A 14,568-nucleotide genomic window follows, 5' to 3' on the forward strand; every position below is an offset into this window, starting at 1 on the left:
ACGCCACCTAAATGTTGAACACTGGGTACAGCTCTATCCAATCGCATGTGTATTTCATCACCAAAGAGATTGTTACACCATGTAAATCTCATGCCAGTGAAACCAAAATCCAAAAAATTACATTCAGCCAATCTATCTTGAAATCTTATTTTCATTTCTCCACATTTCTCATTTTCATTTTAGTCGCAATTAGAATCCCCAGTGGCACAGACATGTTCGTTAAGGTTCGGTTTGGAAGGAGTACAAATCTAAATAAGTAAAATGCAAAACCCTACATTTTATATTATTTTATATATATTTATATTATACATATTTGCATTTGCATTTGTATTCCTTCAAAACTGAGCTTTAAGGAGATTTACGATAGTGGTTAAGAAATAAAAAAAATCTCTGTCGCCCTTCTACACTGGGATTTACATAAAAACAATACAGCTACCAATCCATAAAACAAGGCCAATTCATTATTTTTGCACATATACATTGATAGAAGAGTGTATGATCTGGACATTAATACTCTTATCCCAGCCAAAGACTAAACCTCTGGGGCGTCGTCCATTTGATCTTACAATATGAAGCTCATGACTTGAGTATATGTGGAATCTCAACTCATATTCATCTATTCTTTTTATTTTTCTTTAAATAAATATCATTTTTAGTAAAAATTTAAATATCCTATTTGATCGAGACGGTTGAACCGTTGATATGCCACGTGGAGATCAGGTCTGTTTTTAAGCCTCTTTGGAATGTTGCCAAGTCACTCGCGTCCAACAATGATTCTCAATTTTAAGATTGGATGGATGAAATAAAAGTTTAAGCGAACGTAAGGTCATGATCATACGCGGGGATTCGTCTTTGACCGTCAGATCGGTTGCAGGTTGATTCATCAAATACAGAAGGTTCGCGGCTGTTTCTACAGATACCAATTCGACGTTCAGATTTGCGAGTCCTAAGGTTTTGATTTTCCTCCATCTAAGCAATAATTAACGGTAAAATATGCACCACAAACCGAAACGTGTACAATGTGAAGCCTCAAGAAAATTGAAGAATAGAACAAGAACACTCGCTTTTTCAATCGCGCTCTCTCCACTCCCCTGGCTCCGTGTCTACACCCTTCACTAAATTACATAAATACCCTTTAATTATCCACGTGTTAGCATCAGAATGAAAGTTGATCAGGGCAATTACCAAAGCGACTATGAGTAGAATCCTGCATTTATAAATTCGCTAACAAAATCCTCCGCAAGGGGTGTATGTAGGGTTTAGTGCTCTCTCTCTCTCTCTCTCTCTCTCTCTCTCTCATTCTCATCTCTTCGGGGCCAAAAGCTAATGCGGAAACAGAGACGGGCGGGGAGAGACTGAGCTGCGGCGCTCTAAATCTGTCTTGTTGAGAGACACCATCTGAGGTCTTCCATCCATTGAAGTTCACAGCTTTAATGGCCGAGAGCTTGATCGGCAGTGCAGCAATGAAGAAACCGGGAGACGGGTTCGCGGTTCCCGTGTCTTCGTCCTCGAATGGATCTCTGTTTCAGAGGAGGATCGAGTTTCATCCGGCGAAGAAACCCTTCTCCGGATTTAGTACTGGAAATGGCGATTTTCACTTGGAGACGTTGAATCCCAGCTCCGATTCGCAGAGAACCGCCGCCACCGCAAACGGGGGCACGTCGGTATCGAAGGGGAAGAAATCGGAGAGCGTTGATTTTTTCGAACACGAGTTGGATCCGGAGCTCAGTTTCGGGATTACGTTTAAGAGAATTGTAAGTTATTTATTGGGTGTGCATCAATTCGACTTTTTTTGGATGTTCTTGAGTTTCGAATTGAGTTCTTTTTTGTTGTTACGGTTGGCTTTGACATGGGTGTAAGGACTTCCCGATCATTGTGTATTGTTCTATGGAATTACCTGCTGACTGCTCTATTGTTCGTATTTGTTATCTATCCCGGAACTTTCCCTTTTAGTTTCATTGTTCCTCTCGACCTATAGAATTGGATTTTCTTTTTCGTTTTTTTTTTCTTTTTCATTTCTCTACTGGTTGTGTGATTTTGCATGATTGGACGAGGACCGAATTTTATTGGCTCCACTGTATTAGTTACAGTGTTCGTTTTTGTTTTATTGCACCTTGTCCCCCGGATTTTCTTTTCTTTTTTTTTTTTTTTGGTTGGGGGGTGGAGGAGGGTTGTCCTTAGTTTTTCTATATAACTTTTAAATTTGATTTGTGATAGGCTTCCATTTTTATTGATGGAATTTTCCTGATCTTTCAATCTTTTATCTCTATTAATCTAATATCTGTTTTATTTTATCTAAACGCGGGAATAAATCGAATGTTTTTACAGGGTGCTGGTTTGGAAAATCTTGGAAATACTTGTTTCTTGAACTCGGTGTTGCAATGCTTGACATACACAGAGCCTTTTGCGGCATACTTGCAAAGTGGAAAGCATCAAACTTCTTGTAATCATCTCTCTCAATTTCCATTATTATCTGCATGGGCAAATTAAAACTTCTAACACTGTTGTAAGTTGGGAGAATTTCTATTCTGTAAGTTTGGAACTTGGCGTAAAATATTAATATCCGGTAAAGATAAATGCTGATACTTCATGGATGTTCATATAAATACACACGACCCAAGCATACTCTATAAAGTCTTGCAACCTTTTTGCGTTCAGCATTATGAACTCCGTTGGGGTGTATGTGTATTCATATATCCCTTTTGCAGCTTTTTTTTTTAAACTTCTGGTAGATTTAACAATGAGCCTAATATTCATCTAGAGATGAACCCATTTTAGTATGTATTATGTATATGTGATTTGATTCTAGAAATAGAAATGGAATCAACTTCTTTTGGAAAAGTACTCTGGTCCTTGTACCCAAATTAGACTATTAGAGTCCAAGTGATTGTACCTAGGTGCTAATTTGCTCTTCTTTTTTTGTTTGTGAAGCAAACTGCATATAATTTTTTTATTATTATCATCAGTACTGCACATATGTTATTTTGAATTTTGTCCCAGTGTTATTGATGCTATTTGGGCATTAGTACGGTTCCTGTTCTGGTATATGGAATTGGCGATGCCCTTTGCATATCATTAGCACTTCTTGCTTTCCTTGTGGTGCTGGGATACATCATCAAATGCATCATACAGTTTCACCATCCATGGAGCAGAACATCTAGTTATCATGGGTTTCCTGACCTTTCTACTTGCCCTAAAATTGCCTTTATTGCTAGGTGTGTCTGATAACTATTTGCTTGTGTTATTCTTGACTAAACTTAGTATGCACAAAACAGGGGAAAAAAGAGGCTTTTTTTATCATTTAACTGTTGATAAAAAAAGAGGTGGTTATGTGCCTTCTGACCATTAAAGGATTTATTTACCTCCAGGAATGCTGAATCGACTGAATCAAGATGTACTACAGGAAACAATGAAGATCCACCTATGCTCAAATCACATAAAAAATTCTATTGAAAGATTTGTTCATGGAAGAAGGGATTAATACTTTTAGCAATCGGTATTTTATTAATGGTTACCACAATATCCCATTGTAAATGATGTCATTTTGTTGTGCATAAAAAAATGTAGTCTTTTCTGGATTATTGGATTAACTGTTGCTATGTCTTATTGGGCTGTAGACCATGACAAACCATTATGGACTAGGGTAGTTATCCAGGATAAAGTTGGATATCTAATTGAGGATGTCATTCAAAATAATTGCATTTGCAGAGCTCTGTATTATCTAAATATTCCCAATTATTTATTTCTTTTCCCTTTTCCAAAAGTAAGATCTATGAAGGCATAGATTAATAATCCACAAATTGAAATTCTCTTTATGATATTAACCTGATGTCATTCTGTAATATCCCATGGTTGAACCCAAAGTTCAAAATATCGCAATGTACCAGTGCATATTGTAGATACTTGTTGGTTTTTGAATCCACTGAAATGCCTTTTGCATGGATATAAGGGGTATCTTTATGTTTAAACATAAGAAACCCCTCTAACTTTAATATCCTTGACTTGGCTACTCATTCAGAAAAAAATATCCTTGATACTTCAGCCTGAAAAAAATAAAAGAAAAAGAGCATTGCCCTTTAAAAAATGTGCGGATCGCCAAATTTGCGATTTGTTTATCAATAATTTGAACCATGGATGAACCTCAAATTTGAAGATTTGCAATTTTACGATGTGTTATTTTAATCTAGAAGCAAAGTTTACATTCAATGTCTCCTTAATCTAGAAGCAAACTTTATTAAGGAATTCAATTATCAAAATAAAAAACTTTATTAAGGAATTTTAAATATCCTGAAACCTAATGTGGTTTAAAGACTTGGTCATAGTTGTCAAGGTGATGCCTAGGCGACGACGTGCTCTTGGAGATTCACCTCACCTGATTGCCAAGCAGTTTTGTACAGTGTGCTATAAAAACTTTTATATTCTTAATTTTTTGAGGTTATAATTATAAAATAGACATTATTAAACCAAAATATTTATTTTGTGTGTTTATATACTAATTTCATTTTATTATTTTCTTATTTGTTAGGGTTTAATCAACACAAACATTGCTAAATGCTGTATTGAACCCTCAAAGACTTCAAAACCTGAACCAATAAGGAAGAACTTGAAATGTCATCTAATCAGCACATTTTCTTCTTCTTCTTCTTCTTCTTCCACCTTTTTTTTTCCTCTTTTCCTGTAACAAAAATAGGGGTTCAGCCCCCCTTTTTTTTCGAGTTTTCTTTTTCTTCTCATGGATATGTTGGACAATGGACAATGTTGATTACTTTTGTATTTAGTTGGGAGAGCCTATGGTTTTGGGTGGTTTTTCTGTATTGTTTCTGGCTATACATGGAGCATACCTGACACTTTTACTTTTTGTCAATTTTAATACAATACTTTACCTATTTTTTAAAAAAGATATGTTGAAATCTGTTTGTTTTATATTTTAACATGAAGCTTGTACTTTTTTATGAAAATTATAGATAATTATTAAGGAAATATGGTTATGGAACCTAGGGAGCTACCCCAGGATATATATTTTTTACTTTAAAAAATTCATCGCCTAGGCGACTAGGTTACAAGGGATCCCCTGTCACTTGGCCTTGCCTTGGTGCCTCGTAAACTATGGAGTTGCTTTGGTGTATATGATTGTTCTCTGCTATCAAGGCTTCTCTCTCTCTCTCTCTCTCTCTCTCTCTCCTGGGGAGGATGTAAACTGCAACCAGGTATGTGGATATTTTTGAGAAAAACCAGGTATGTGGATATCATTTATCCACTTTTCTGATTTTCCCATGACCCACCATTTTAATGGCCATTGTTGTGGAATGTTTGGATGTCTCTGTAGGTGGTCTGATGGTATGCAGCCTTGCCCCTCTGTTGTACTACTTGGTTTCTATCAAATAAAATTTTTCTCCTTTTTCCAAAAATAAATTACATTGTTCTGTTTCAAAAAATAAATAAATAAACTCCATTCTTCAGTTCAAATGGTGATGAATCTTAGATTCCTTTCTTGGTTTTTCTTTTTATATGAAACAAATTCCACTGTGATAGATATGTGGAATGAGAACTGTTCAGGAGATTTGTCATATCCTGTGAGAAGATCTTCTGGGATTGTCCTAAATGAGGATCTGATTGTACTAGATTTTGCACTCTTAACCCAAGTATCTGTTGTATACTGAGTGTAATGTCCTTACTTTATCAGTTTGGTACTGCAAATACTTAAAGACAAGATAAGCTCCTTTTTTGTTTTTCTACCTCTTCCAGGTTCAACTATTTCCTGTTATGGTAATGTTCCCTATGTCATATGCATAAACTTAAGGGTTTTGTGATTTTTTAAGTTGGGTATCCTAGTTCTTTCCCAACAGGTAATGTTGGAGAAGTCATTTGTGCCACATGCCCAGAAAACAAACTTCTCAATTATTGTTCATTTGTTCTAGTATATAAGCACTGTTACGTATCTGACATTGGATGCTAAGCAGTTGTATATGTCAACCTCCAAAAGTCATAGCCAGTGTTAGTGATATCAATTTTAAATATATAACAAATCAAGAAATTGATGTTTAAATTCGTTGTTGGATATGCATTTTTTTCTCATGATATTTAGTTTTGAAGAAAAACCAGGCATCGTCATGGCTACACCCTTAGGTTCAAGTTGCCATGGTAACACTACTTGTTAGCTCAACTTGAAGCTAAAGGATCATGCACCCCAAACAACCAAGAATCTCTGGGGCATGTAACCTTCCAAGGCACTCAATTGTTTGAGTTTGTGTGATCAGGTTGTTGCTTGTTAGTAGCAGCAGGTAACCTGTACAAGACCTCAAAAAAACTCTCTGAGTGGGTATTTCAACCATTGGGTGTTCTGTTATATCTTGACTTTCAGGGCTACTGTTTAACTTGATTCTAAGATCTTTATTTTTTACATAGATCATTTGGGATTTTGTTCAAGTTGTCCTTGTTTTTTTGATTGGTAACAAATGGAAATTTCATTTTTTTTTGTTTGATACTGAAAAGGAATGATATACAGAATTTGGTTTCATACCTAAAATTCCTATTTGATAGGCATCCCACTTATTCTGTTAACATGATGTCTATTACATTCTTCTGCTTGAGAGGTGATCCCCTAATGAAACAGAGTTCTTTTTACCCCTTGCTTTATCAGAGTATCAGACATTAGCTGTACACATTACCTTTTTCTAGGTATGTCAAGATGTACAAGAGTGCTGCCTTAAACCAGTTAAAATTTGGCCACATGATGTAAAACAGTGGTTCAAATATTTAATTATAAATATACTGATAAAACCTTGAAAATATGAATTAAGGTTATAAATAAAAAATATGAAGGAAATGTTTGATGGCCCATTTCTTTATATCATTAATAAAGTATTTAGTAAGCCATCAAAAGAAAGGAATGTTTGATGGTCCGCCAATCAAGGGATCTCACCTGTGCTCAGGGGGAAGGAATAAACTTTATGTGCTGGTTGTAACTATTTGACTAGTTATTATTCTTGTATTGTAAATAAAAGCAAAAATTTCTGGATGGAAGTCCAGTTCTGTTATTTCTCATAAAAAATGAGGAAAAGAAAGTTCTGATCTGGAAAAACCATTTATTTACATTCTTGCACTGTTTATGATTTTATGTTCTTTTTAATGTATGGAAAAGAAAGTTATGTTTCATGTGCATTAGATTAAAAAACATAAATTGTCCATTCCCTTCATCGCTTTCTTATGCCATATTTGAGCTGTGTTAGATTAAAGATCACACTGTTATGTATTGCTCCACTGATATTCTTATCTTCCTAAATTACTTATCTAGGTTTATCATCCTTCTCCTTTCCTCACTAATTATTCTTGGCTGTTACATGCTGTAAGCTTGTCATCCTTGTAATTTATCTAATTTTGTTTATATGGATTTATAAAGGTCGCACTGCTGGATTTTGTGCCATGTGTGCCATCCAGAATCATGTCAGACGTGCTCTTCAATCAACTGGGAGAATATTAGCACCTAAAGATCTTGTCATGAACCTGCGATGTATCCTGATGAAGTGTTATTTTGATCATGTAACTTTTATCTTCCTAATAATAATAAAAAATTTATTGAGGGCAAATACTTATTTACTTTTAGGACTGGCCAAATAGGTGACTAAGGCAAAATGGAGGCAGTGCTTGACTTCAACTATCAGGCTTTGGATTGCTAAGACCTACCTTGGTTGAATTTGCCCCAAGCTTATTTAATTTGAGCAGAACTTGGTCTAAACATTCAATCCAATTCTGTACTTTCCTTGGTTCCAGGTTTGAGCATCGTTTAAGTCCAGGTCATGTATCAGTTATGTGTTTACAAATATGACCTATGTTTGAGGGCCTTCTTACCGTGCTAAGTGTGTTGCCTCCATTGAAGATTGGACTTTCATATCCCGGGAGTCTATAGGCTTGTAGTACCAATGTTATATTGACAGTCAAGTTCAATTTATGCATGTAATTTGTGATTCTTGACTACGTCGTTAGGCATATCCAGGAATTTCCGCAATGCTAGACAGGAGGATGCTCATGAATACATGGTTAACTTGCTGGAATCAATGCACAAGTGTTGCTTACCTTCTGGGGTGCCAAGCGAATCACCTAGTGCTTATGAAAAAAGTTTGGTCCATAAAATTTTTGGTGGTAGTCTCAGGAGTCAGGTAGGGATTTTTTTAGGCCTTAAATATCTCAAAATCTGAGGCTTCTCTAAGCATATGTATCTTACTGTTGGATTTCTTTTGTTCCTTTCTAGGTTAAATGCATGCAGTGTTCCTATTGCTCCAACAAATTTGATCCTTTCTTGGATTTAAGTCTTGAAATAAACAAGGCGGATTCCTTGCGTAAGGCACTTACACACTTCACTGCTGTAGAGCAATTAGATGGAGGAGAGAAGCAATATCAGTGTCAACGCTGCAAGCAGAAAGTTAGGGCCCTCAAACAACTCACAGTTCACAAGGCCCCTTATGTTCTCACCATACATCTAAAGCGGTTTGGTTCACATGTTCCTGGGCAAAAGATTGACAAAAGAGTTGAGTTTGGTCCTAGTTTGGACTTGAAACCCTTTGTCAGTGGTTCCTATGTGAGTAGATATTTTGTTGCCTCACCATTTTCTCAGATGAATTTATTGAATACAGTTTCAAGATATTTAAGCTATCATTTGCGTTGATTCTAGCATGGCTAAACAGGTCACTGTGGCTCACATGGTGGGTCTACTATTTAATGTGCCTTGCTAGAGTATTTCACTTGCTGAATAATGACCATGTATTAATGCTATTTCATCCCCATTGGTGTTGAGGAAATTACTAATTGTCCAAGAAATTCTGATAAATCGAATGATTAGGATTATCCAATTGGGTTAATGACCTAAGAGTTATCTCTGGTAGCTTCAAAGTTCCATAAAAATGAGGGGATTCCACTCTCTTCGTATGTGTCACGTGCAAACTGCCGTTTTATTTAAGTTCCTTGAAGATCACTTTTCATCATAGGTTGGCCACTCCATGAGAATTAATTTACTCTTTGTTAATTCTTCATATTTCACAGGAAGGAGATCTAAAATACACCCTTTATGGGGTCCTGGTTCATGCCGGATGGAGTACCCATTCTGGCCACTACTATTGCTTTGTTCGCACATCAAGTGGAATGTGGCACTCTCTTGATGACAACCGGGTATGGTTTATAGTTTCTATTTTCTCTTTTAGATCCATTTTTCTTGGAAGCTCTACTTCTTGCCCTATCTTACTGATTTTCTTGAAGGATGCCATTGGGCTTACCATTGCCAATTGGAACATACAGGTTGTCCAAGTTAGTGAAAGGACTGTTTTGGAACAGAAGGCCTATATGTTGTTCTATGTGCGCGATAGGAAATCTGTTGCCCCAAAAAAACCAGTTGCTGTTTTACCCAAGGAAAACACAGTAGGAAATGCCATGCAAAATAAGGAATGTGGCATTTCTGTCCATGGTTCAAAAGAAAAGGCCCAAAATATTTTGGTTGAGAGCAGATTATCCTTTTCAGATTGTTCCAGAGCTGTTTCTCAAGGACAGGCATTATGTCCAACAAAGGAGCCCTTAGTAAAAGAAACTTCAGTTCTGAAATCCAATGGTTTTGTCACAAAAGCAGCAAAAGGCCCATCTGTATCTAAGGTTGCTCCATCAAAACCTTCATTGAAGGAGCCTCATTTGAAGGACCTGGCACAGGGGCCGCTTGGAGCAGAAGTATCCCCACAATCAACTCCTTCATTAGCAAATGGCAGTTGCAATGCTTCTAATCTGAATGATGTCAGGATTGCATCTAGTGGTGCTAAGCATAACCCTGTAAATATGTGCGACGGATCAAAGAAAGATTTGAATCACAATGCTGGAATAGTGAATGAAGGATCAAAATTAGATTTGAGCATCCCAGTTGCTACACAACCTGATTGCACTGTGCTCCAAAACTCTGGTTGTGAGAAGCTTATCAAATCTAACCTGCCACATGAGGTCTCTCTCTCGTTCTCTCTAATGTTTCTTTTTTTCCACTCTTTCCTTCATGTGTAATGTTTAATTTTATCTTATATATACACTGGGACAGAATGGTTATGTGGGAGCATCTCAGGAGGTAATATCAAATAGGATCATTGATGAACAATCTAAGGAAAATTTTACACCAAGGCTGTCAAAGGAATCAAATGTTAAAATTGATCAGGTAGATAAAATCTGGAAACACCTAAGATTGATTGTTGGCATATTATTTCTTTAAACTGACTTTTAATTTTTCCTTCTAGAATGGATGTGGGGATGACACAATTGGTATTTCATGCCCCAAGGTAGGGGAGGGTGATAGAAGATCAACTGAAAATGGGTCAGTTGAAATATCAAGGCAGGTAAGCATGGATGGTATGTCTGGTCATGTAGAGGCTTCTGATCTTAGGCATAACCAGAAAAAGCTTAAATCAATGAAGAAACTTTTGAAATGTCGGGTGGCTGGCATGCATCTCAGTTCTAGTATAATGTTCAGAAAATCCTTAAGTTTGCGGAAGAAAAAATATAAAAAGAGCAAACATCGCAAGCTAGAACTAAAGGGTTTCACTCAGAAAGACTTGGAGGAAAATGGCATATCAAGAGGTTTTGGGCCGTCAACATCAGAGCAAACTAGGATGGTCGCCCTTGATGCAACTCACTCTCGAAAACAGCGGGCCAGGTCTGTTATGAAAGAAGGAAATATTAATATGGCTGCAGAGGGTGCAAAAGGTTCCAAACGTTATTCCTTTATTAACACTGTAGATGAAGATTTCGTACAGAGAATTAGTAACAATAGTGCTGTGCTTGCAACCAATGAACTATCAGAAAAGAGTTTGCACTTGAATTCTGTGGCAAACCACTATGATGCTAGAGAACCTGATAAATTGCATGACAAGAAAAGAGGTTCTTCTCAGAATGGATTGATTGGCATGCTTATGAGAGGTGCGGAAACCACTGGTGAGCTTCCTTCCCTTGTTTTTCTTCTTGGTTATACTGTGCATGTAAGAAACTTCTGAATGTTGTATGCATGTATATATATTCCAGACTAGGCCCGGATTCTGGGCTGGGCTAGAAATAACCACCCTTAAACCCAACTAATAATATGATATACGTGGAACTTTCGGGATCCGTCGTTTGTATTGCATATGTAAGGTACTGTTATACTGTCTAACCAGATCTCGCATTCTGGACTGTCTGAAATATTGTTATGATTGTAGGAAAAAGGAAAAGACATTGATAAATATGATAAAAAAGATAAATGATTAATTGATTATCTAGGGTCACCCAATTGTCTACATTTCTTATTCCTCTGGGGAGATAATGTCAAGTCTCTGGTCCTTCAAATTGTGATTTTATTATGTTTTTTGGATTCTTCAAATTGTCTGCTTCTTGCATGTTTCCATTGCAGTATCTAAAATCTGTTGAGCCTATCTTTGGTTCACATTCTTGCATGTCATTTGATGTGGTTCTTGTTTCTATAATTGCAGTTGCACGTTGGGATGAGGTAGAACTGCCAGATCAGATTTTAGAATCTAGTATTGCACAAAGCACCAGCATTGGTTATGTGGCAGATGAATGGTGAGTTGTTGATACTGTAGTTTATTGTCTATAATCCTTCTGAAATTATGAAGTTTGTGGCGCACTTGCATCTCAAACTTTTGAAATTTGATCTGCAATTTTATGTTATTAGGGCTCTTCTATTTGGCATTCAAGATAAAACCATAGTTTGTCAGGGTGATACCTTGGTGATAAAGGTGCTCATGGAGGGCATCCTCACTTAATCACCAAGATATTTTTTTATATGGTACTCTTGGATACTTTTATATTCGTAACATTTTGAGATTATATGTATACTGTCTTGAGGACTTTAAAACCTGAGCTGACAAGCAAGAACTCAAAATTTTGTCCAATTGGCACATTTGATTCTTTTTTTTTCTTTTTTCTTGGGACAAAAATATAGGCTCAGTCCCTCTGTTTTGTGAAATTTCTTTTCTTTCACTTTTCATGAATATGTTGATTTTTTATGTTTTAAATGAAGTTTATACATTTTTACAGTTTTCGTTCAAGAAAAAAAAAATCCATGGCCTAAGTGACTAGGTGACAAAGTGCCCCCTTTCTTCTAGTCTGGCCTTGGTGAAATTTCTTTTCTTTCACTTTTCATGAATATGTTGATTTTTTATGTTTTAAATGAAGTTTATACATTTTTACAGTTTTCGTTCAAGAAAAAAAAAATCCATGGCCTAAGTGACTAGGTGACAAAGTGCCCCCTTTCTTCTAGTCTGGCCTTGGTGTTTTGAATAAAACAACAGAAAATGGATAATAGATGCTTTTTCTGGATTGTTAGTGCTCTTCTATTTGACGTTTCCGTACAAATGGTGGTGGTAGGCACGGGAATAAGGATGCTTTACAGAAATATAGCGACTTTGCTGTTTTCATGTTGTAATGTGGCTCTTATGTGTACCCTAAAAAATAAAAAGGGAATAATTCTGTGATTAGAATGATCATTAAAATGATCTTTAATGTTGTTTTCCGAGGTCCAAGGTTCTAATAAACCTAAAGAAATAAAATTAACCAACAAATTTGCTTAATTTTTTTTTCTTTTAATTGCATTATTTATTAAATAAACCAATCCATTTGTCATTGCATTGTTACAATTGTTTTTTTACATATTTTGTCCAAAGTTTTATCTGTAAACTGAAAAATAATGGAAGCTATATTTTGAGTGTTTGCATTATGATATTGTTCGAGCACGACTGCTTATCAAAGTAATCCAACAAAAGTCCTTCTGAATTGTCTAAATCTACTCTAATAATCTCATTAAGGCGTGCATGTCGGAGTGCAGCCACAGAAAATTCAAACTGTTCAAGCATTATTGGCCTTCCATGTTTCCATCTTTTCCTTGAATCTGTGTACTACAATTAACTTGGTGGAATTGTTTGGAATTGAAAATTCCATTTTTTTTTTTATGTTTATTGTTAATATCTTTTGACAGGGATGAAGAATATGACCGTGGAAAGAGGAAAAAGGTGAAGCACCAAAACAACTGCTTTGGTGGACCAAACCTCTTCCAGGAAATTGCAACTATGAAGGCACAAATGAAGAAGTCAAAGATGGACCAGACAAGCTCCGGAAACCGACCCTTCAGGATATGAAGATGGAAGTGCGACATTGTTAGAGCAAGCAGGTTTTTCTGGCCTGCTGCTATGTTTTTGATAATCTATGTAACGATTGTTGTTGAGTGGAGATTTGTAACAGCTTAGAAGCCTCGAGTAACCTTGGCTCCTTGCTGTGCTGGGCGGTTAGTTCCTTTTCTTTTTTGTTTGAATTCTTTGGTGAGGCATTGCAGACTGTTGAGAGGAGGGACCATTACTTTGTGGGGGTAGTATTATTATGTCTGAAAAAGATATAAATTGAGAGTTCTCCAGTGCTGCTTCAGAGCTCTCAATATGTAAGGTGCGATATGTTTCCCACATTAGCATTCATTAAAAAAAATGTTTCCCATATTAGAACCAGTCTTTTGGGTCGAAAAGTTTTGCTCATTCAAAGGATAGTGTGTAATGGACCCGTGGTGTAGCCGTGTTGGGCCCTGCTAATTGATGATGCATTCACATGAAAGGTGGGCTGCTTAATATCACATTCACCACAAGCTTCTATTATGTTGTCTCCCTCCTTTTCTGTTGACAGTATCGATACATTTGAATCTATTATCCGAACAAATCTTACTGCTTTTAGGCCCGAAGCTCTTTTGAGTGGTTGAATACGTAGGACCCATTTGGTTCATGGGAATAGGAGTCTAGAATTGGAATTTCATTCCCAATTTTGGAGTGAAATTCCTCCATTCAAGGGAATGACCAATTCCCATTTTTACGAGATATTCTAATTCTAATTACATGGTTCATGGTTGGATGGAATTGGAATTTCATTCTCATTTTTGGAGTGAAATTCCTCCATTCAAGGGAATGACCAATTCCCTCCCCCTCCTTTAGGAATGAAATCTTATTTCTATTTGCTTTCAATTTCTGATTGAATCAAATAGAATTACTGTGTAGAATCTGATTTCAAAGTGATGATGCGCAATCCGGCTAGTCTTAACTATCAACGACCTTGCTTCTGAACTGAATAGCAGGGAACCTGAAACGGAGATGAGGAAGCTCCGGGGGGAATCAGTGTAACGGCTCTGAAACTTAAGTTAGAATTCTTCAAAAGCAAGATAAAATCAGATAGCGCAAAGTTTTGCATACCTTGTTTGTTGGGGGTAGGGGGCTCTTATAATCACTTCGCGCACTCGCTCCGAGGCCCTTGTCAGGTCGGGTATGATTACCCTTGCGTTTGTTAATTCGACCGTCATCCTTTCTGCTGGGACAAAACCGTCACTGCCTAACCGTCTCTTTAACCGGAGATGGCGGTGGCAGGTGGCCGTTTAGAGTGCGGTTGCCAAGCGTCAGATCCCAAGTCAGTCAGGTGCGGCACCCTCGGGCACGAACTTCCTCAATGTCAGGCATGTTACGACTTGTTTGGTTTTGGTGCCCAGAAGGTGATGCGGAGTGGTGAGTGAGGCGAAGTCTTGAATTCAGA

At 36.9% G+C, this 14,568-nt stretch overlaps 1 protein-coding gene across 3 annotated transcripts; it reads left to right on the forward strand.

Moving 5' to 3' along the window:
- Positions 1-1,209: 1,209 nt before the first annotated feature.
- On the forward strand, positions 1,210-13,505 carry UBP23 (ubiquitin-specific protease 23). 3 transcript variants are annotated; one of them, XM_088970579.1, is made up of 12 exons: positions 1,251-1,754; positions 2,329-2,443; positions 3,369-3,496; positions 7,400-7,510; positions 7,984-8,156; positions 8,249-8,575; positions 9,037-9,162; positions 9,289-9,972; positions 10,064-10,177; positions 10,257-10,950; positions 11,481-11,571; positions 12,986-13,505. In XM_088970579.1, the coding sequence occupies exons 4-12, from the start codon at positions 7,423-7,425 to the stop codon at positions 13,143-13,145; spliced, it is 2,457 nt and encodes an 818-aa protein (XP_088826705.1). In that variant the 5' UTR covers positions 1,251-1,754; positions 2,329-2,443; positions 3,369-3,496; positions 7,400-7,422; the 3' UTR covers positions 13,146-13,505. The 3 variants fall into 3 exon arrangements, with proteins under 3 accessions (XP_088826704.1, XP_088826705.1, XP_088826706.1); XM_088970578.1 differs by lacking the exon at positions 3,369-3,496 and having other exon boundaries at positions 1,210-1,754; XM_088970580.1 differs by lacking the exons at positions 1,251-1,754; positions 2,329-2,443; positions 3,369-3,496 and adding an exon at positions 4,196-5,207.
- The last annotated feature ends 1,063 nt before the right edge of the window (positions 13,506-14,568 follow it).

This window comes from Nelumbo lutea, chromosome 2 (assembly GCF_056320005.1).
Source record: "Nelumbo lutea isolate HS-2025 chromosome 2, American lotus-T2T, whole genome shotgun sequence".
NCBI classification, from domain to species: domain Eukaryota; kingdom Viridiplantae; phylum Streptophyta; class Magnoliopsida; order Proteales; family Nelumbonaceae; genus Nelumbo; species Nelumbo lutea.

Bases quoted from the DNA above. Each gene is read 5' to 3' on its own strand.
- UBP23 (XM_088970578.1), top strand. From the start codon at position 1,434: ATGGCCGAGAGCTTGATCGGCAGTGCAGCAATGAAGAAACCGGGAGAC. The intron at 7,511-7,983 runs GTATCCTGATGA...CTACGTCGTTAG, and splicing joins TCTTGTCATGAACCTGCGAT to GCATATCCAGGAATTTCCGC. The intron at 10,178-10,256 runs GTAGATAAAATC...TTTTCCTTCTAG, and splicing joins CAAATGTTAAAATTGATCAG to AATGGATGTGGGGATGACAC.